Genomic DNA, 22,495 nt, shown 5'->3' on the forward strand with positions numbered 1-22,495 from the left:
CTCACTATCCCACTCCCCACAGTGGCTCTTCCAAACCTTTTCATATCTCTTCAAACCTCCCATGCTGCCTCCCATCCTCTCAGATGAGAACCTTACCTCTCTTTGTATCCCCAGCCCTTAGCACAGTGTCTGGCACATAGTAGGAACTTAATACTTATCTATTCCCCACCCCTCCCCCATTAGAATGTAAGATCTTTGAAGACAGAGCCCATTTTTGCTTTTTCTTTGAATCCCCGGTTCTTAGGCCTGGCACATAGTAGACTCTTCAAAAAGACATTCATGCATTGTGTGATGCCCCTGTAGTTTCCATTTAAAAAGGTCAGCTATTCTAGGTCTAGGGCTGTGTTACTTTCTCAAATCTGCCTATCCTGCCCTGACCTCTCTGCTGACTCCAATCTCCCATCTCCAACTGCCTTTCACACATCTCAAACTGGAGGTCTAGTAGACATCTTAGACTCAGCATATCAAAACAGAATTCACTCTCTTCCCCCCAAAGCCTCTCCCCCTCCTACCTTCCTTATTAGTGCAGAGGGCAACACCATCCTCCCAGTTCTTCAGGCTCCTGCTGCTAGGAGTTATCCTGGACTCCTTACTAACTTCCACACACGCCTACCCACCAATATCCAACTATTGTCAATTTAATCTCTGTACCATCTCTCCAATATGCCTCCTTCTCTCCTCTGACCCCATCCCCAGGGTCATCGCCTCACCCTTGGACTATTGTAATAGATGCTGGTGGGTCTGCTTACTAGAAGCCTCTCCCCATCCCAAATCATTTAGCCACTAAAGTGATTTTTCCTAAAACTCAGGTCTGATCCTGTCACCTCCCCACTCAATCAGGAACTAACACGAAATGCTCTGTTTGCCATTCAAAGCCCTTCCAAACCCAGGTCCTCCTACTTTTCCAGTCTTCTTACACCTTAGTCCAGTGACAATGACCTCTAGTCTGTTCCATGAACAAGACACACAATTTCTTGACTGGAGGCATTTTCTCTGGCTATCCCCCACGCCTGGAAAGCTCTCCTTCCTCCTGTCCAACTACTGACCCCTCTGGCTTCCTTTAAGTCCCAACTAAATTTCCATGTTCTACAGGAAGCCTTCCCTAACCCCTCTTAATCCCAGTGCCTTTCCTCTTTTATTTCCTATTTATACTGTATATAGTTTAATAGATACGTATTTATGTATATGTGTGTATATATAATTATATACACATTATACATGACACACGTGTATCTATATAAGACAGAAATCATATATAATACATCCATTGTATAGAATACATACCTTACAATCTATACATATACATATACGTATATAATTGGTATGTTGTCTCCCACCACCACCATTAGATTGTTAAGCTCTTTATCTTTTTGTATCTCCAGGGCTTTAGCACAGTGCCTGGCACTTAGTAGGTGCTGTTTTTGCTTGGTTCCTTAAAAGTATTACCTAGCACCTAATAGACAATTAATTACTAAATGCTTTGTGTACTGATTGATTGCTTGATTATTACCTAAGTGAAGTAAGTTGCTTAATATCCTTGGGCCTCAATTTCCTAATATGTAAAATGGGAGCTTAGCCCTGGATGGTCTCGGAGGACAGCCCCCACTGGTTGCCGCAAGGTTGGAGCCGGGAGCTAGAGGGAGTTCTCTGACCTTCTACATTCAAAAACAAAGGGGAGGCTTTCCTTTCGGGGAGGCTTTCCTTTCAAGGAGGCTGACTTCGTTTCACATAAAACGTGAATCCCTTCAGGCTTCCTTACTCAACCTCTAAGTCATTTCCCCCCACACCCACCGCACTCTGGTCTAGCCTGCCCTGCCCGGACTAGCAGGGCAGAAGAGGCGATGATGCCTCCTTTAGTGGTTGGAAAGGAAACTCGGCTCCGCCTAGTGGAGCGGGTGGGAGCGCCTGGGTCACCGAGAGCTCGGGGATTTGCACAGCGGAAATTTCAGGAGCTGCTTTGGTAAGGGGAGGAGCACGGGCTCCCTTCCCGGCGCTGGGGCTGACTCCGCTGGGACTGGTAAGCTAATTACGGGAGATGAGGCTGGGGAGGCGGGTGGTAATGGGAAGAGGCGGCCGTGTGACGGGCAGAGTTTGCTAAAACTCGGTTCAACGTGACCTAAAAAGAAGAATAAAGGAAGAAAAAAAATATAACATCGAATCTTTGAGCTCCTATCCTCTCTCCCTACCTACTCTGGCGCTCTGGCTTTCTCTCGGGAACAAAGTGACTGTCCCGGGCTCCCCTTAAAGGGCTTGCCGACGCAGGCAACGTACTGCAAGCAGCTAGCTCTGCAAGCCCCCAAGGACATTTCTTTCTCCCCGGCGCATGCATGCGCGCGCGCGCGCGCACACACACACACACACACACACACACACACACACACAGTCACACACACTCACACACTCACTCACACACTCCCTCACTCACACACTCCCTCTCTGAGGGAGGAGCCTGCAGACGGAGGTGTGAGAACGGGGCAGGGCTTCCCAACTGGGTATGTTTTGGGCTGCCAATCTCACTGCTCAGTCTCACTCCCCCTGGTCGGCAGCTCGCCAGCCAGCCTGCCTTCTCCTCACGCTCCGCCCCTAGTCGTGAGGGGGCCGGGAGAGTGGTTTACAGGAAACACTTTAAAACAGCTTAGCCAGTGAGACTGGGCCAGCGGAGCCAGGCAGAGAGGCTGCTTCCACGCGAAAGCAGTGGGCTCCAACACACTCAGCCCTGGGCATGGTGTCTCAGTGGAGCCGAGAACCGGGAGCCTGCGCGCCCTAGATGCCCAGGCTACTGCTGTTGGTGCGGCTGCACGTCCTCCCAGTGGCCAGCCCGGCCAGCCTGCCCCCAGCCAGTCGGCTCCAGCTCCGGACAGCCTGGGGGGTGGGGGAATCGGGAGCATATTTTTTCAGGCTCGCCTAACCTCTGTGGGGAGCCGCAGCAGCGCCTATCACGTCCCTCGCGGTGCCGGCTGCCTCTGCCCCTCGGTGCCCCGCAGCTGCTGGTGCAGGTAAAAAGAATCTGGCTGGGGCCTGGGGAGAGGGATGTTGGGTGGGCACGATCACCCTCCGCGCCATCGTTATCACCCACCTCCCTTGCCACAGCCCTCCATTCACAGTCAGCATCTTCTGCCTGCTCTGGACCTTCTGTCCCACCCCGCAAGAAAGGGTAGAAGGGAGAGCTGAGAGCTCGCCCTAATTCCCGGCAGTTAGGGGTGGAAAAGTTTGGGGGATTGGGTAGGGAGTGGCTGCTCCTGGGGTTGGCAGGAGCTCTAGAGAGAGGGAAAGGAGAAGAGATCAGTAGACAGCCAAGGTGCCCAGTGTTGTCGGGGGTTCTATTGTTATGGTTTTTTCATGGAGGGAACTGGGGCTGGACAGATTCTAGGGCATCCGCCCCCAGTCCTTTCTATTCTGGCACCCTGCGCCCTTGTTCCCCCAATCCTCGGGATCTGGAGGATCTTTTTTTTTCTTTTTTTCTTTTTAGGGTTGGGACTTGGGTCAAGCCCATATCCTCGTATCCCCTGCCAACGGAAAAAAAAAATGTGACTGCTGCTTCCCGGGCTGTCTCTTGTCCCCTCAGATGGCATTCTCTCAGTGTGTCCGAGTGCACCAGGGTTTGCCCTGGGCAGAGCATAGCAAGGCAGGGCAGGGCAGGAGATGTTGCTTTGTCCTGGGACACTGAGGTGCCCCGCACTGGACTTCCTGTCCTCTGGGTTAGGGAAGCTTCGGCTCTGGGGCCAGCCACAGTGGGAAATTGTTTGGCCTCCCGGTATGGGAGCATTTCGTGTACCCCACAAAGAGTATTCATGATTATTCTCGCTGACCTTGCTCATCCCAGGCAGGCAGTCACCCAGGATGGCAGTTGGTTTTTCCGATTGTCTGTACAAGGAATCTCTCTGAAGGTTCTCGTTCTCTCTCTCTCTCTCTCTCTCTCTCTCTCTCTCTCTCTCTCTCTCTCTCTCTCTCTCTCTCTCTCTCTCTCTCTCTCTGGCTCTGTCTCTCCCTCTCCCTCACCCTCTCTCTCCCCACCCCCCTTCTCCCTTTTTCTCTCTTCTCTCCCTTTTTTCTCCCAAGCTCCTGAGAACAGCGGGAACAGTTTTTCCATAAGGGTTTTGTTTATTTCTTTGGTCTTGTCAGCGCTGAGCTTCCGCCTTGCAGAAGGTTTAAGTGCCCACAGGATGGAAATTAACCGGGGACATATGGGCTAGGAGGAGATTTCGGTGGGGGTAGGGTGGGGGAGATGTGTGCTCTCAGAGCCTAGGGCTCGAGAGTGCCCTTTTAAAGCCAGTCCTGCCTGGGTGCCAGTCTGGCATTCCTATCCATCCACCTCGTCGACCCTCTCCATCCTGGACCCTACTCCTTGTAGCCCTGTGGGCAGGGTGCCTGCCCATTTATTAGCTCTGGTGAGGCTTCTCACCCTGGGGGTTCTTGGAGTTCCTGAAGGCTGCAGGCCCGCTCTGGCTTGGGCATTGCCTTCCCAGGAGAGTCCAGCAGGAGGCAATGCAGGATTGGGGCTTTAAACGCCTCCTCCTCCATCCCTCCAGGGGTGATGTGAGCGCTTGTGGGAGAGAGGAGCTGCGTGCAACTAAGTGCCTCTGAGTCAGATGTCTAGTGACACAAGGACAGGGCATGCAGGTTCGTAAGAGAGGACGTGAGACTTCTGGGTTTGCACCTGACAATGAGCTGGTAGCTGCTGCTGCTCTCTCTGCTCCTGGGGAACCGGCAAGGGAGTTAAGCTAGCCAAGACAAAGGCATTGGAGGTGAATGCGCTCGCAGGACAGCCAGGTGTTAGTAGCAGAGGGACCCAGGCCAGTGCTGCGGCATCCCCTCACCCCCAAGCCTGTTGTTGAGGCCAGCCTGCCTGAGTCGCGCCCGCTCTGAATCTCAGCTCTTGTATCGCTCTCCTCTGCCGCTGTAGTTTGCAGAAAGCCTTGGGTGAGCGAGCGAGCGCGCGCTGAGTGCCCAACGTGCCCAACCTCGCTCTGGAGAGCTTAGGGAGACGCGGGGGGGAAAGGAGAGAGAGGTCTGCCTTTGCTTTGGTTTGTTTGGTGCTAAAGTTCGTGCTTAGGGAGGAGAGGGTGAGTTTCGGGCTCCCTCTGCGGTTGGGCTGGGTGTGGTGGGGCATGGGGAGAGGTATTAACTGGCTGTACTAGTAATTCCCTGAGGGAAGATCACTAAGTAATGAAGAATGAAGCCTCGGTTGGCCAGTTTCCTTTTGATTGATGACGGCTGTCAAGTTTCACCTTTTTCGTGAAGCCTCTGCTGGGGCCCCAGCTCACGCGGACTCTCCCCGTCTCTTCCGCCTTTTGTAACCATTGTGCACTTTTAATATTGATACTTTGTAGCCCATCCTCCTTTATTTTTCTTCTTCCTTTTTTTTTTTTTAGCTCTGATAACTTATCCCTCTGTGGGAGGGAAGGGGGTGGACACATTTTCACGTGTGACTGGTCTCCCCAACTCGATGACAAGGCGCCTCCCAACACTCAGTATGTTTACTCTCTTTATACCTTAATGAAGCTTGGGGTACTACTGTAGGCAACGTGACTTAAAGAGTCGAAGGTTGCTTTCGGTTTTGTCTTGAGACTCAGCCCTACCGGCTGCTTTCTAAATGCTTTGGAAGTGAGGGTTGCTTTAGATAAGTACAATCATTGGTGAATTGACAGGGGAATGAACATGTTTTATTTTCCTGGTGTTCCCTTCATGGTTCTTGTGAAGTTAACAGGTTTTCTTAAGGGGTCAGATTCCTCTCAGAGAGCTAGCCCTCTTTCTACGACCTCAGCAAGGCTGATGTGCTTGTATCGCTGCGTGACACATAGTAGGCACTTAGTAAATGCCTCTAGAATTAGTTCCATTTCCTTCCTTCCAAATGGTTTTCTGGAAAGCAAGGACTCTTCATTTTTTTTTTCTGACATAGCTGTGAATAGTAATTAATGTCACTGTTGCTAGCTGCCTCCTTTTCTCATACTCTCAAATCAGGAGTAACATATGGGGGTTGTGGGGTGTGGAGGGAAGGCAATAATGCATGCCTCTCGTCAAGTCTTTGGAAGAGCTCCATGTCTTTGGAGCCCTTGGTGCCAAGGTGAAACTCAAATTTGATTTTGTGAAACCAGAAGAATTGGGATTTGGTATATCCATCCCCAGAGAAGCATTTTGTGAATTCTCTTTCCCTGGAGAATCCTACTTGCTGTTATCCATACTCCCCCTTCCATCTACTCTCTTGTGTCTTTTCATAAACTGTCATCCCTCAGGCCTGAATGAACTTCTGTCTCATCTCTGCCTCTGCCTTATAGAATACCCATGCTATCTCCTGAGTGGGGGGAGAGGTGGGAGCTATCCTAATCCTCCTCCCTCATTTATATTTATCTTGTCAGTATTTTTCATTTGCCTGAGTTCCTGTTGTTTCCCCCTAATAGAATCTGTGCTTTTTGCAAGTGAGAGGACTCTGATTAGTTGACTGACTGATTGATTGAGCATCTAACGTAGCACCTAATTTAGGACCTAGTAGTAGTAAGTGCTTAATGCTCACATTGGCATGGTAATACTGTTTGTTGAATGAATGAATGAGTAGGTGTTTTTGTGATCACCCAGTTTTTCACATTTTTATTAAGATATTCTTTTTTACATCGCCATTTTCCCCTAATATATTCTCCCCACTCCTCCAGAGATCAATTCCTCATGAATGAATGAATAAATGAAAAAGAAAGAGAAAAAGACAGTTTACAGCACCACACATTACAACATCTAAGCTTGACAGCATATGCAGCATTAGCTACTCATAGCCACCCACACTGTGGAGAACCACAATAATAATAATAATAATAATAATAACAATAGTTGGTCTTTATAGTGTACTTGAAGGTTTGCAAAGTGCTTTCCTTGTGTTATCTCATGTGATCTCCATACCCTCAGCCCAGTGAGGTGAGTCCAGCCTCCTGATTTTACCAATGACAAAAGTGAGGATTTGCCCGGGGTCACATAGCTGTTAAGTGTCTGAGGGAGGACTCATCCTGTCACCAGTTTTCAGATGAACCTGTTAGCAAAGGCAGCTGATGGCCCAGGTAACCTGATAGCCAAGATCAGTGATTGATAGAGGATTCTAATTGGTATGCTTTTCTTCCTGCCTAGGTTCTGGTCTGATCTTTGAATAGTAAAGAAGGTGACCCTGTACTTCATAAAAGATGGAAGCCGAGTCAGGGACAGCCTGTATTGTCCAGCCTCATTGTCCTCCTGATGAGTTTCCTTGTCAGATGAGACTATCTGAGAAGATTGCTCCAGTGAAGACTTGTTTCAAGAAGAAGCAAGTTCAGAAGAGACTCAGCACAGGAACCTTAAGAACCTTGAGGCCAATTTTAAACACCTTATTAGAATCAGGGTCCCTTGATGACGTTTTCATGCCTATGAACCCAAGTGGAGATGGTAGTAGCAGTCTGTGCCAGCCAACTGTGAAAAAACCATTGGGAATGAATTCAGCATGCCCACCAGTGGGCAGTGATATGAGCATTCTTCTATCTGGAGGGGCGGATGTCAGGAGACCAGTACCAGAAGCTGATCCTTCCTCAGAGGATACAGAGCAGGTGGTTCCATCCCAAGATCATGGCTTCCCATCAGAAACTACCAATGGAACTGTGCCCGATCCTGCTCTGGGACCCTTCCAGGATCCCCTCTTGCATGCAGCCACCAGCGATGTCCCTATCAGTCCTGACTGTGCAGAGAAGGCAATGGATTGTATTCCTGGTTTGTTTCAGCAGGACAATTATGCCCTCCAGTACAACTTAAACACCAGCAACAAGTTGAATACTGGACTCTTCCAGGGTAAGAGTGAGGAAGCTTCCCTCGATCTGGTATTTGAACTGTTGAACCAGTTACAATACCATACGCATCAGGAGAATGGGATTGAGATTTGCATGGATTTCTTGCAGGGCAGTTGTGTTTATGGTAGTGACTGCTTAAAACATCACACAGTCTTGCCCTACCACTGGCAAGTCAAGAGGACGGCCAGTCAAACATGGCAGAGTGTGACCAACGATTCTCAGGAGCACTTGGAAAGACTCTTCTGCAACCCAGACAATGACAGAGTTAGACTCAAGTACAGGTGAGTAAGTGGCTGCTTGTCCCCCAGCCCACGACTGGCTAGTTAACATTTGCAGGAAGCTTTTTGTCTGTCCATTCAGCTCAAAAAGAGCAGACTGTTCTTCCTGAATTTTCCACCTTTCCTTTTAAAGGAACAGAATTGTTTAAACAATTCTGACTTCTCCCTATGTTTGCAGTTCACGCTTATGACTTACCAAGGCCATCAGGGCTGTAGCATTTGGAAAATCAAAATATACCACGTTTTCTGCAAGACATTTCTTACTGAATTGTGGATTTGAATTTTGTGAGCCAGGGGATCTTTTCAGTGCAGAATTTGCTGTTTAAAAGACTCCTATGGTGAAACTTTTTGTTTTACTCTCTCATTTATGTAGACATTTGGCTTCTATACATTGGGATTTCCTTGAGCAGTAAACACTTGCCACATGACTTGTGCGGCACATTGGAATTATTTTCACACCCAAATCAACATGTGACTGAGCTGTGACTAGTTACTAAAAATTCAGACAATCCCACAAACCTCTTTTGATGTTTTTCCTTATATCAGAAAAAGCTCTTTGTACCTTGTTGACACCAGAAAGTTTTTAATCAAATTCCTTTTTATTTTTCCTTTTATTAGAGACCTTACAGCCTTTTTTTTGAACCACTGTGATAATTGTTTAATGCACTTTAGCCAAGAACAGGGGTTCTCAGCCTTATTTGTGTCATGGACCCCTTTGGCAGATGAGTAAAGCTCGCACCACTTCTCAGCAAAATGTTTCTTAGATAAAATAGACTTACAGAGGAAACCAGGTATATTGAAATATGGTTATTAAAATATTTTTTTAAATTAAGTACATGGACCACTGGTTAAAAGTCTCCGGCCTAGAAGATCTTATTTTAACTGTAGTGTCATTTAATATTTAATGAGGTCAAAAGGTATGCTGCTTTGTCTGTTATAGGAAAAATTCTGGTTCCTTACACAAGGAGGCTTTAGATAAATGGCCCAGTTCTTTTGGTATAATGTGAGGGAATTTGTGCCCATGTACTAATTCCCTGAACTTTGAAACAAAGAGAAAAACTATAGAGGACCATGAAATAAAAAGAACTTGCAAGTGTGTGCAGAGCTGTTGGACCAAAACCATTCTGTTGTAGCCTCAAGAGTTCTCTTTCTTTGGGTCTGTGTAAGAAGTAGTTGTTAATGATGGCATTGTGTTCATGAGCAAGAGTTGAGACTTGTTGGGAAGGAGGAGAGCGTCAATGAGAGAAGGTTGGGAATTCCATATATTATAACCTAGTAGGACGAGGGGTGGGAGCTGAAGTCAAAAGAGGAGGGGGTGGCAGCCTGGGAACTGAATGGGCTCCACACTCCCAGCTGGGTGACTCTTGTCCTCGAGTCTGAGAGCTCACCAGCATGCTCGAAGTGAGTTGTCCAGCTTTCTTCATTTCAGCATTAACTCTCTTTGTTCCAATGAGTGATCTTAGAATCCCAGAGTTCTTCATTTTTTTGTGTCTTGGACCTCTAGATCCCTTCTTAGAATTATGTCAGCTGGCCAATGCAGTGATCCCATCTGGCAACGTATGCAATATTGTACTGAATATTTCACTCTTTTACTGAAAGAAGGGAGGTGCTTATCTTATCTTGGGGGGAGGGGTCAGTCAGTCAGTAAACATTGTGGGTCAGTCATTTTTTGTCATGTCTAAGTCTAACTCTAACCCATCTGAGGTTTTCTGGGCAAAGATACTGGAGTGGTTTGCCATTTCCTTCTCCGGCTCATTTTACAGATGAGGAAACTGAGTCAAACAGGGGCAAATGAATTGCCAAGGATCACACTGTCTGGGGCCAGGTTTGAACTCAGGAAGACAGTCTTCTGGACTACAGGCCTGGCAAACATTATTAAACACCTGTTATATGTCAGGCACTGTGCTAAGCTAAGCCCTGGATATAAAATAAGAAAAAAGACAATGTTTGCCCTCCGGGAGCCCACATTCTAACCGGGTTGGGGATGGGGAGTAAGGTATACAACTTGGGGGCATGGTGGAGAATTCCCAAAGCAGTGTGTCCAGGTGAGAAATGAGGAGATATGTGAGCTGAGCATCCTTCCGTAAGTATAGGGCCTAGACTTCATGGCCCCGCTCTCCAATCTGTTGGGCATTCTAAGGGCAGCTCTTAACGGAGTTACTTACAAAGCTGGCTCAGGGGTACTGGCTTTTAAAAATAGTTTTAGTGAGGATAATGAGTATTATCCACAATCCAATCTTAGTGATGAGGTTGAGTAGTAGGACCAAGGCTGGCTGAAGGATGACAAGGTCACTCACTGCAGTTAGCTTGTCACCATTCAGCTCATCACTGATCATGAACATTAAGAGATTGCATTTTGTGTCTTTAAATGAAAAATGTAGGGAAAATGTAGGCGTGAGGCTTTACCTGAGGCCATCTTGAGATGGAAGTCAGGCCGTGTCAGAGCTATAGCTAAACACATCTTCTAAGTATCTCAGTGTCACAGTTCTCTTTTGTTGGGATAATCAGGATTTTTCTGGGGATCCTATGATTTTAAAAAGCAGCCGTTTTTCCTGTGAGGAAGAAAGCAGTATGAGGTGGGAGAAAATGACTTCCTTTTGTTCCTCCCAATTTTTTTAGGCCTTCTCTAGCCAACAGCTAGCTTTTCCAAATTCTTCTAGGGTACACGTGAGCTAGCAGTTCTAAATTGGTGTGACCAGGGTGATTAATTTTAAAAAACCATCTCCACCCTCCCAGCCTCTTTAATCCTTCCATTTCCAGATTGGGAAATTGGGCAATGACCTCCCCCATCACCCTGGTGAAGTTTCCAGGCTGGTGAATAGTTTCGGCATCTTAGTACATTGACTTTATATCTATTTAAACTAGCCAGGAAGAAACTCATCAAGGTCGTTGTCAAACACATTACGTTCTGTTACCATGAGTAAAGTGAGAGAGGAAGAAAAGCAGTTTGAGCCCAGAAAAATCCAGGAACTAGTCGGAGGTCATTGGGGCATTCCGTGTTTTATTCTGTCTTAAAGGCTGTTCTGGGATAAAGTACAGAAGCTGACCTTTGAGCAGCTCTTACAGAGTTAGTTACAAAGCTGGCTTAGGGGTGCTGGCTTTTAAAAATAGTTTTAGTGAGGATAATATGTATTATACACAATGCAAAAGACATGTGAAATCTACTGGTGTTTGTGTGTCTACGTATGTATATGTATATATGTATACCATCATATGTGTGTATATGGGGGGGGGTGTCTGTGAGGATATGCCTATCTGACGCGGTGGATATAATGCAGCTCTGATAACCAAGAAGACCTGGGTTTGAGTCCTGCTGCTGACCTACACTAACTGTGTGAACTTGGACAAGTCATTTAGTGCTTTCTCATGCTCAAAAGTGATTAAGCAGGTGCTGATGTTGAGAGGGAGGTTTCACACTAGGCTATGGAGTTCCCTACACTGATGCCACATTCATGGATCATGACCAGGGCAGGGAAAACAATGTCTTTCCTAAGCATTGTGTGAATATTGTTTTTATTGTTGTTATTGTCAATAATAATCGTTCCCCTCAATGACAATATTGATAATAATATTATTATTGATAATCGAATGGATAGAAGTTGCCTGAAGTTCACAAACTGAAGCCTTAGGTTCAGGACTTCAGGGAACTTGGCATCCAAAATGAATCTTCCACGGGATCGACCTGTGGTCAGTGCAACCTGGTTTTCCTTGTATTCCCAAGCGATGTTGAGTTTCCTAGCAACAAGATGCAGATAACGGCATTGCCGAGAGATTCGCAAACAAGCTGGAGCAGCCCAGTTCACATGGTTACCACATTATTTGGCTAAAGCTTATTAATCTCTTGTGGTCAGGCTTGTAAAGCTAGTCTATCTATGCAGATTGCATACAACCAGGAAGCAACCCTCTCCGGCACTTTGTCTGGTGGCTGGGGAAGGGCCAAGCCCAAGTCAGCCCAGGGCCAACCAGTGGGTGGCGGCTGTTTGTGTTACTTGTTTGCCTCCGCTGATGTGGCATGGTAACTAGCTGGCTACCACACTTGGTATCCATAATATCTTCATTGTGTGGAGTTTCAAGAAAGTTCAGGATTCTGGGCCCCTGGCAGAGAAGAGGGTTGGGGCCAAGCACTCCTGGGTTAAGCCTGTTGAAAATGAACCAGTTCAGATTATGCAGATGGAATTTCTTAACCATGTCATTTTCCCAGTTGGTTTGACTGTAAGATATTATTTAGCCCAAAAAGGCATGCAGAGTGTTAATTTTGTTCCTAAGGATAAAATCAGATGACAAGGTTGTTTTGGATGGTAGCCTAAGGTCCTTTTCAATGCTTTGATTCTATGAGTCCGTGAACACCATTTGCAACAAAAATTTAGCGCCTGCTGATTTAACTGGTTTGTTTTAAATGGAATAGTTTTTGTTCTTCCCGTCTTTCCAATTCAGCCTTGAGCCTGACTGCTGAGATAGGGTTTGCAATGGGCTTTCTTGTGCTGCATTTGTACATCTGCAGATGGTTAATGCCAACATCAGCTGGACACCAGGCGTGGGCCCAAACCTCTGCAGATCCAGCACTGAGACTTCCTTTTGAACCTAGGATAGGCCTTGGAGTATTTCCAGGTTGGGACCTCGTGCTCTTAGGGAGAAAAAAAACCCAACAACAACAACTGAATGTTTTGTTTGGGGACTAAGAGAAGGGATTTTCTGACAGTCGAAGGCTGGTTGTCAGTGGGAGGGAATAGTTTGATGGCATAACTCAGCAGTTTTTCAAAGCCCTACACTATTCGTGCACGCATTATTGTAGATAATTGGAATTGTTGGTGGAGGCTGTGCTAATCTGTTTTTTACATCTCGGCCCCCATTTGGCCATGGCCTTATGTTTGAAGGGAGCTGGAATGTTCTGGAAGTTGGGACCACTCAGCAGGAAGGGCAGCTTCCCACTTCCTTTTGGAGTTCTGGCAGGTCCACATGTGACATGGAGAAAGGGAAACACCTAGCTTCTGTTGTATTGTTTTACCTTTCCTCCAAGCCCAGGGTTCTTTTCTTCCTTTAAAAGCCGAGCTGTTGTTGACAAAATAGGGAGTTGATCTTGCTGGAGGATTAAGCTTAGAGTGTGGTCATATTCTCGGTTTCTGTGCAATTTCACTCGCTTGGGTTGCTTCTAGGAGTTCTCTTCTGCCCATGTGACTACACCATCAGATGACTTCACAGGCAAATGAGAGAAATGCTAAGTCCCAAGCAGATCCCACCTTCTACTGGAAGCCTTCCCCAAGCCCTTTTCATTCCAATGCCTTCCTTCTGTTTGTGATTTCCTATTTATCCTGGTACATATTTCTTTGCATATTCGGTCTCCCTTTAGAGTGTTAGCTCCCTGAGGTCAGGGGCTGTCTTTTGCCTCCTTTTGTATCTCTAGGGCTTAGCACACTGCCTGACACTTAGTAGGTACTTAATAAATATTTATTGATTGATTCATTGATCAGCGAGGTTGATAATGATAAAAAGCAGTCAGGACACTTACTATTCTATTAGCCTATGACCTATATGCTTGCTTGTCTTCCACGTACCACCACCACCACCATGTCACCCCACCTCCCATGGACTCCTGCCAGTACTTCTGCTTTGCCCAAGTAGTTAAATTAAACAAGTTAGCTCTGTGGTCTGCACAGCTGTGGCAATGTATGAGATAACTCATTATGTGTTATTGATAACACTGGAAAGAAGCAAACAGCTGAAACTCACTCACTAGGCCTTGCGACTTTTTGGTATTTCTTGAATATATACAGCTGGATGGGTTTGAATTTATTTTTAAAAATCCCTTGCTGGAGAGAAAGAAAGAGAAGAGGGAGCCTCTGTGAGCAAGATGTGCCTGAAGTGACTTTCCAAATGGGCTGCCTGGTGCTGAAGAATAATGCACGCCAATGAATTTATTCTTTGTACCTCTTTGTACTGCTATTTACATATGAAATAAAACTAATTGGCTTCTATCTCAACACATCCAGAGAAGTTCCTTGGCCTTGTGTGGAGCTATCAGGAGAATCAACTGCAATCTTTCCTTCATTCCCTTTCTGGTTTATCTTTTTTTTTCCCCCCATCAATAAGTGAATCTGAGGTTTTTGGAAGAAGCAGCTGTCACCTGGCTCCAGGTTGAGGTCAGCTTGTTTGGTGTACTCATGGCAATCAAATCAACCCCCCAGAGGTACAAATGGAGAACAATTCAATCCAAAGTTTCTTATGGGTTAGCGAGGGCCCCAGATGCACACGTATGCCCTGTTGTCAAGAGAATTTGAAGGGCAGTGGATTGTCATTAGAGAAACTCGGGGTGGGGGGGTTGCTTTGTTGTGGGTAAATTGCCCTACAAAAGCCCTCTTCTTGTGCCTTCCTGTGGCATCCCAGTGACCTTGGGTTCTCAAAAGTTATACCAGTGAAGCATCAGCTCTGCTGGCTGATCCTGCAAAGTGATCAAGCATTCTGCTATGGGCCTGATAGTTGATTGTATGTGGTCTGAGCACCAGCCTGGCAAAGTCTGGGGATCCCTCTCCTGAGGCTGGCCAGGAGATAAGGAAATTTTTAGCAACCATAACTGAAGAAGATCATCTACTAATTTCAATTTGACAAACATTTATTACCAGTCACATGGCAGGGGCTAGTGATACAGACGAAAACAAAATAATTCTTGTTCTTGAGGAGCTGAGTGCAGAAATATGGATGGATCTGTGATTTCCTTGGTATGGGAAACTTCAGGGTCACCTAGCCTGTAGATGAGACAGGTAGGTCTTGAACCCAGGTCTTCTAGGCTCCAAGGCAGGCTCTGGATCCATAACACCACACTGCTTCTATTTACACCAAGTAAATACTGGGAAGTTTGAGGAGAGAGAGAGAGCATTTACAGCTAGGAGGACTGAGGATATTTTTCCAAAGGAGGTGGTACCAAAAAGAAAGTATTTGAAGGATTCTGAAAAGTGGAGATAAAGAGGGAATGAATGCATGGGGGATGGCTGCTGAATGTATGGAGGAGGCAGATGGAATGCTGAGTTCGGAGAACATGGAGTACTTGGGTGGGGATGGATCATAGCCCGAATTAAGGGGGAAGGCTAGTGATAAAGGAGGAAAGATAGGTTGGAGCAGAGTGTGGAGGAAGGGCTGTACGGTCAAAATGAGGCATCTGTGTTTGATCCTAGGAAGCTACAAGGAGACATTGGAGGTATTTGAGCAAGGGAGTGACACTGTCAGGAAAATTGTGTTGGCTGCTGTGTGAATGATGGAGCCTTGCATCAGGAAGAGTGAGGCAGCACAATAGTCTAGGAGAGTGGTACTGAGGGCCTGAATTAGTATGGTGGCCATGAGAAAAAGGGCTGCCTCTAAGGAAGCTGGCAATTGACTGGTTAGCTATATGAGGTGTGAGGGGGAGGGAAAAGAGTCAAGGACCATGAGATGGTGATGCATGCTACTTACCCACTTCCTGAGAGGTGATAAGACTCAAGATACAGAGTGAGACATATTTGCAAATATGACCAACTTGGGAATTTATGTTGCTCGACTCCACATATTTGTTACAAGAGTTTTGCTTTTCTTTTTCTTTTTTTCCAATGGGAGAAGTTCAGAGGAAGAGAGAGACTAGAGATAAGGTTCCCAATTTTAGAAAAGAAGAAAGGGAAGGAAAAGGAGAAGGAGGAGGAGGAGAAGGCAGCAAAGGAATTGCAGATAGTCATGACATCTTTGAAAGTTAGGTGTTGAACTTATTATATATTAAAAAGAAAGGCAAGTTCCACAAATCAGATTTACAGTTTCATGTATAATAATCTCCTTCTGCAATATTTATGGAAAGGCTCCTTGTATTTTAAAAAATGAAAAAACTTTAAAAAAAAGTCAAGGATGATATCAAGGTTATGAACTGGGTAATGAGAAGAGTGGTGCTGCCCCCAATAAATCTAGAAAACTTGGAAGGAGGAGGGAATTTCGGGGCAAATCTCTTTTGAACGTGTGGTTTGCAGTGTGAGGTTGAGATGGCGATGCAAGACTGGAGCCCAAGAGAGAATTAAGGATAGATATTGATATTTGGAAATTGTTTTTGGAGAGGAGAGAATTGAACCCCTGAACCCCTGGAAATTCTCAGAACCCAAGTGCAGAGAAAGGAAAAAGTAGACACAGTACAGAGCTTGGAGCCAAGGGGCAGGAGATGTTTTATGATCCAGTAAGGACTTTCAAAGCCATTAGACAGATAGGGAGAGAATAAGGAGTCAGTCAGTTAACCTGCACTTAAGTTCTTACAGTGCCAAGGGCTGTACTAAGTGCCGGGAATCAATCATCAATTAGTCAATCAATAAACATTTATTAACCACCTTTAAGGCTTACTGGGAGCCAGGCACTATGCTAAGGAGTAGAAAGACAGTTCCTGCCTTCAAGGCAGTTACATTCTAATGTGAGACAGTACATAAAGGGGAGCTGAAAATTGGGGGGTTGGGAGGAAGACAAAGGTACCTGCTAGGGGAGAAGCTAAGAAGTGGAAAGGAATGAAGGTTAGAAATATCATCAAATATAGTGGAAGAGAGAATCTAGGCTGAAGAGGATTATTAATGTCAAAAGATACTGAGAGGTCAAGGAGGAGGAAGGAATGAGATTTAGCAGTTGAGAGAGAGCAGTTTCAGTTGGAAATTTAATTGAAAGGGGTTGAGAGGTGAATGAGTAATCTAGAATTTTTTCCTGGTGCTGTAGAGGAAATACAACCTCCTTGGACAGAAGGAGTTCCCACACTCATGAGAGGAACTTTGAATTATTGAAGGATAGGTAGGTAAGAGGTCACACAAAATTATATAACAAATTACGGTTCGTATTTGAAGCCAAACCTTCCTAGTTGGTCCTTCCTAGTTGCTGTATTAGGTAAGAGGTTGTGATCACATGTCATACTGTACTTTGCAACACTATAAACACATAAGTGAGGCAAAGCTAATTCTAAAGTTCCCCATCTTTTTGAGCAATGCTTTTGGATGTGGAGATATCTCTAACACTCTTCCAGAAAACCCTCCCTGTTTCTCAGTGGTTCTAGTTATGGTTGCTAAGACAAGTGCAGAGGGGAGGGAACTGTATTTCTCTTGTTTCCAACCAGCAAAAAGGCGTCTGCCTGGGACATGGCTAGCTATATTCTCATTCTTTTTTCAGGTATCTCCCCAGTTAATAGCTAAAAGTCAGTACCAGGTGGGATGATTACTGTGAAAAAGAGATCAGTCTTTATGAGAGCAGGGGATGATTTTTCTCTCTCCAGAAACCAGTGACTCATGAGCACATGCTAGTTAGTGAATATTATGTGAGGAGAAGTGGAGAAACCCCTACCTGCTGCATCTTTGGGCAAAAACTGCCTTTCTTCATTCAGGCGTATGTATTGTGGATGCTACCCTTTCTAAGCATAGGAAAGGACTTCTGGAGGTTGTGAAAGGAGACAGTGAACTTCCCATAACAGTAGGAAATTTTGAAATATTCTCGTTTTCGAGCGCATTTGATGAGAAAATGTGTTTTCTAAAATATCTCTCTTCAGTGAAACCCAAGAGCAAGACTGGGTCTTTGGTTATCAGCATAGCCTAATTCCCCACCCCGAAGCACTGTCCCCCTTCTGGTGGAATTCTGAGGAAGTCGAGGTGGTGGGTGCTTTTATTCCCTTTGCCTGTGGAGCTCGGAGGTCTGGATGTTAGTGCAGGGAGGGGGAGGAGAAGAGAGGCCCTGGTGCTCTGCACCCACAAAACGCAGCGTGGGCACTTTCAGAGAAGAGCCTGCGCTCTGGGATTAGCAAACTCCTGCACCTGATCTGCTCGAGGACAGGGCAAAGGGCCCGGAATCCTCCACATCGCTTCCTCCTGTGGTCACTCTTTGGTTCCTGGCTGTCACCTGGCTTCTTACTTTCACTTCTAGGCAGTGAGAGAAGCCAAATAACAATTCTCCTTCCCCTTCCTCTCCCCCTCCCCCACCAGGTAAGGTTCTGGCCTGAAGAGATGAAAGAAAACCCAGGCTGGTGTGCTTTCTTTCCTTCCAGCATTAGGAGTCATTTAAACCCCCCCCCCCCCCCCCCGTTGCTATGCTACCAAATACCAGAGACCTGGTGTGGAATGTTCTGCCATTAGTTTGTTTGTACACCTTAATTTGGACCATTTTAGCTAATTGATACAAGTGAGTCCTGGAGAGTACTTTTTCCTCTGCAGAAACAAAGTATCGATGTCTGGACATGTGGTTCCCATAGGCTCCTCTGATGCCCGGGTCAAGGTATTCAAACATCCTGCAGCAAAATCTAAAACAACACTGGGACATCATTAACTCATGGTCTCTCAGTTTGGGGAAAAATCTCCCCCCCCCAACAGACACAACCACACATTGGATGGAGAAATTCCTGCTAATATAAACTATGGGGAGGTGGGGTCAGGAGAGGAAAATCTTCATGTTCTGGATTCAAAGGACCCAGGTTCAAATACTTCTGACTCTTAACTGTCTATGTGACTTTGGGTAGGTCACTTTGCTGAGTACCACATTCCTTATCTATCAACATGTTGGCTAGTAGAGTCCTTAGGATAAAATGAACTTTGGATTATTTATAGAAAGTTACTTTGATTCAGCAAAAGGAAAGCCACCTCCTGGGTTTGGTCCAAGTGAGCCGCAGATCTGAATTAGTGAAGTTTCACTCCACCTGATAGGTCCTAAACCTGAGCCCTGACATCTGTTGTCTGCCTGACATCAGCATAGAACCCTTTAAACAGGAATGTTGCCAATCTCTTTTCTCCAAGAAGGAGTTGTGTTTAGCTACCTTGCTAGAACTGGCATCTGTGGTGGAAAGTAGTGGCTAGGATGATTACACGAAAGGAGTCCATTCCTTGGTGTCCCAGCTGTTCTGTAGAATTGGAGTTTCACTTCCTGTTCAGACCACGGTGCATCCGTGTGTCTCACTTATTATAGCTGCCCTCTGTGAGGCTCAAAACAGGCCCTGCTGAATCAGGCAGAAAGGTTCCAAGCTGGCTGACGCTTTGAAATCGAGCTTCATGGCAACATTCTGTCAGTCAGCAAGCATTATCAGGTGCCTACTATGTCCCAAGCCCTGTGCTAGGCACTGGGAAAACAGAAATGAAGATGACATTCTGTTACAGGCAAGTATATGGGGCAGGGGCACTCCTCATGTCATGTAGGAGGTGAGCTGGTATTGGGCTTGGAAGGACATTAGGGATTCTAGGAGGCAGAGGTGAAGGAGGAGTGCATTCCAGGCATAGGGGACAGTCTGTGGAAAGACATAGGATGGGAAATGGGATGTTGGGTGTGAGGAAAAGGAAGAGCCGTGCCTGGACCGTAGAGTCCATTAAGGGGAGTGATGTATACGAGTCTTTAAATGTTGTTAAAGGCTTTAAATGTTGGAGGAAATTATATTTGATCCTGGAGGTAATAGGGAGCCATTGGAACTTCCTGAGTAGGGGAGTGACCTGGATAAACCTGTGCTTTCAAAATGTCACTTTGGGTCATGGCCATATCTCCAAAAATACACACACATGTGTATACTAATATATGCATTTAAGTGTCAAGTCAATTCTACCATTTCTGTTAGGAAGAATGTGTCAGCCTGCTCTCCTATGCTTTCACTCCACATCCTGGTAACTTTCAAAACCAAAGTACCTCTCCCTGGCCACCTCTCTGTTGTCTCTCCCGTTAGAATGTAAAGTCTTTGAGGTTAGAGACCGCCTTAACTTTTTTTTTTGTCCCTCGCTCTATGTTTGGCAAACATTGATTCATTCATTCATGTGTATACATTATTTCCCCTGAAAGAATGTAAAGTCTTTGAGGGCAGGTTGGACCCTTTCACCTTGTCTTTGTGCTTTCCACGTCCTAAGCACCTAATTACTACTGGCTGATATACGAACAAACGGCTCTACCTAGTTTTCAAGGAGGGTTTTTAATGTACAGAAGCTGTTTATGCTTCCCTAGGTCAGCACTAGGAAAGCTTCCTGGGCTTCTTTGCTTTGATTCAATAGTTTTCACAAAGCAAGTCTTTCAGTGATTTCCTGATTGTCTAATACCAGGGGCAGAGGCTGAAATCTACCTCTAGCAGGTGCCTCAAAGGTTTTTTTTCCTTTAACTCTTGCACCATGAACTTCCTCAGCAATCATTCGATAGCAGAATTCCAGGGGAAGTCTTAAAAAGCGCTGACTACGCTCGACTCTAGCCAAGTACCCTGCAGTTGTAGGTTCTGATGGGTACCACGTCCACAGTTTGTGCTTTACAAATTCGAAGTGCATTGACAGATGCTCGTTTAAAGAAATATAAGATGTTCCTTTTTCTAAAGGGGTCTATAGATATATATATATATATATACACACACACACACATATATGTATGTATATATACACATGTGCATATACATATATGTAAATGTATATGTGTATATATGGGGGGGATGTGTGTGTATGTGTGTGTGTAGATAGGTGGCACAGTGGACAGAGTGCTGGGCCTAGAATCAGGAAGACCTGAGTTCAGATATGGCCTCAGACACTCACTATGTGTGTGTGTTCCTGGGCAAGTTACTTCACCTCTGTTTGCCTCAGTGACCTCACCTGTAAAATGGGGAAAATAACAGCACCTCCTTCCCTCCCACGGTTGTTTTGAGGATCACATGAGATAATGCTTGTAAAGCACTTAGCACAGGGCCTGGCACAAATAGTGCTTTATAAATTTTAGCAAATATGTGTGCATATAATAAAACGTTATAACAATGTTTAGCTATATAAATGTGTATGTGCATATATATGCATATATATCTATATACATACATATCTAAATCTATATATCTATATCTATATGTATCTGTATCTTGTGTGCGTAGTTGAAAGAGCTCCTTGAAAGCAGAGACAATCTTTTGCCTTTCTTTGCAACCCCAGAGCTTATCTTAGTGCCTAGCACATAGTAGGCACTTAAATGTTTGTTGACTGACTGTTGCATGTATATACATACATATATATTTGTGGATACAGTGTACTATACCTTTGAAAAGTATTTTTTTTTGGAAGGGTAGGACCAGTCCTGACCTTTGATTTTATCTGTGTGGGGTGTGGAAATTTCCTCTACTGATGTGTATCAGCAAATTATAGTTCATTTTTTTAAAAACAATCACTTAACAAAAACATGATCAAAATCTCATAACTATTCATAGGCTCAGCTCAGTACATAAACAATAAAATTCATTACAAAGCAAGTAGAAACTTGGGCCCCACTCTCCCTCATGTGCAGTCAGTATCTGTGACAGAGAGTTGCCTGTGAGGCACCCATATCTTCTTGACTCCAAAGCTGGCCCCTCTTTCAATGACGTATTGATTCTGTCCTGCTTCACGTCTGTCTTGGGGGAGAACCAAGATTTGACACTTGAAAGGGCCTTAGAAAGCCTCAAACCTAACCCCCTCATTTTACATTGAGGAAAGGGGGACAGAGAGAGGTTAAAGGCTTTGCTCGTGATCACTCAGCTAGCGCCCGAAGTGGAATCTGAATCCAGGTCTTCCTAACTTTAAGCCCAGGGTGCTCTTCACTGTTCCATGAGGACTTGGGCTGTTCTATATGTAATGTGCCCCAAAATTCAGACAAACCCAGAATCCCAAGTAAGTTTCCAAACCACATAACGTTCCTTTAGTTCTCAGATTTATATGATTCTTTTCTTGTCACTATCTAGTCAGAATAACCTGACAGAAACACTTAGATTTGATTGGGGAAGAAGGGCAGGAAGCTTCCTGGCTTATTACTACAAAGTCAGCAAGTCAGTCCACTACCCATCTATTGGTTCTCAAGGAACCTTGTGACTAGTTTTACTTTTCACTCAGGACAGGAGAGAGACCATGGAGCCCAGTGGACCAAGAGACAGACCTGGGTTCAAGTCCTGTTTCTAAACAGCTGGGGGGCCATGATCAAGTTGCTCCACAATCAGTGCCCCAGGCAATTTCTAAGTCCCTTACATTACAGAAGAATTACTGATCCAAAGTTTTCTGAAAAGGTGAATCATGGGCCTCATTTCATCCTAAATCAGACCCCTCCAAAAAAAAAACAAAAATCTAAAAGCAGAATGGGTTCAGTGTAGCATTTTCTGCTTTCTTTTTTACTTTTAGGCAATTGGGATTAAATGACTTGCCCAGCATCACACAGCTAGGAAGTGTCAAGTGTTTGGTCTGAGGCTGGATTTGAACTTGGGTCCTCCTGATTTCAGGGCCAGTGCTCTATCCATTGTGCCACCTGGCTGCCCAAATACTTTCTGCTTTCTTATTATAAGTATTTTGAAACTACCATAGATTTCTTTCAATACTAAATATTTCCTCACCTCACCCCACCCCCAGTTATGCACTTTGCGAGCTGAGAGACTTTTCACAGAAATGTTATAGGTCACAAAAGAAATGGAAAACAATGTTTCTAAAACAGGAAGTGAGGAGAGTCCAG

The 22,495-nt window shown here is 45.3% G+C and overlaps 1 protein-coding gene across 8 annotated transcripts in view; it reads left to right on the forward strand.

The window, feature by feature from the left end:
* Window positions 1–1,993: 1,993 nt before the first annotated feature.
* The window catches only part of TIPARP (TCDD inducible poly(ADP-ribose) polymerase), a 53,162-nt gene continuing 32,660 nt past the window's right edge, over window positions 1,994–22,495 (forward strand). For 2 of the 8 annotated variants that reach the window (XM_020988899.2, XM_020988898.2), the window contains exons 1-2: window positions 2,539–2,996; window positions 7,111–8,077. In XM_020988899.2, coding sequence (XP_020844558.1) covers window positions 7,164–8,077 — 914 coding nt within the window. In that variant the 5' untranslated portion in view covers window positions 2,539–2,996; window positions 7,111–7,163. Of the gene's footprint in view, window positions 2,018–2,538; window positions 2,997–4,461; window positions 4,621–4,640; window positions 4,746–5,038; window positions 5,064–7,110; window positions 8,078–22,495 lie in introns of those variants that run through there. The other 6 variants (XM_078147481.1, XM_020988904.2, XM_020988902.2 and 3 more) reach the window with 5 other exon arrangements.

This window comes from Phascolarctos cinereus, unplaced genomic scaffold (genome assembly GCF_003287225.1).
Source record: "Phascolarctos cinereus isolate Bilbo 61053 unplaced genomic scaffold, phaCin_HiC Scaffold_7;HRSCAF=346, whole genome shotgun sequence".
Taxonomy (NCBI): domain Eukaryota; kingdom Metazoa; phylum Chordata; class Mammalia; order Diprotodontia; family Phascolarctidae; genus Phascolarctos; species Phascolarctos cinereus.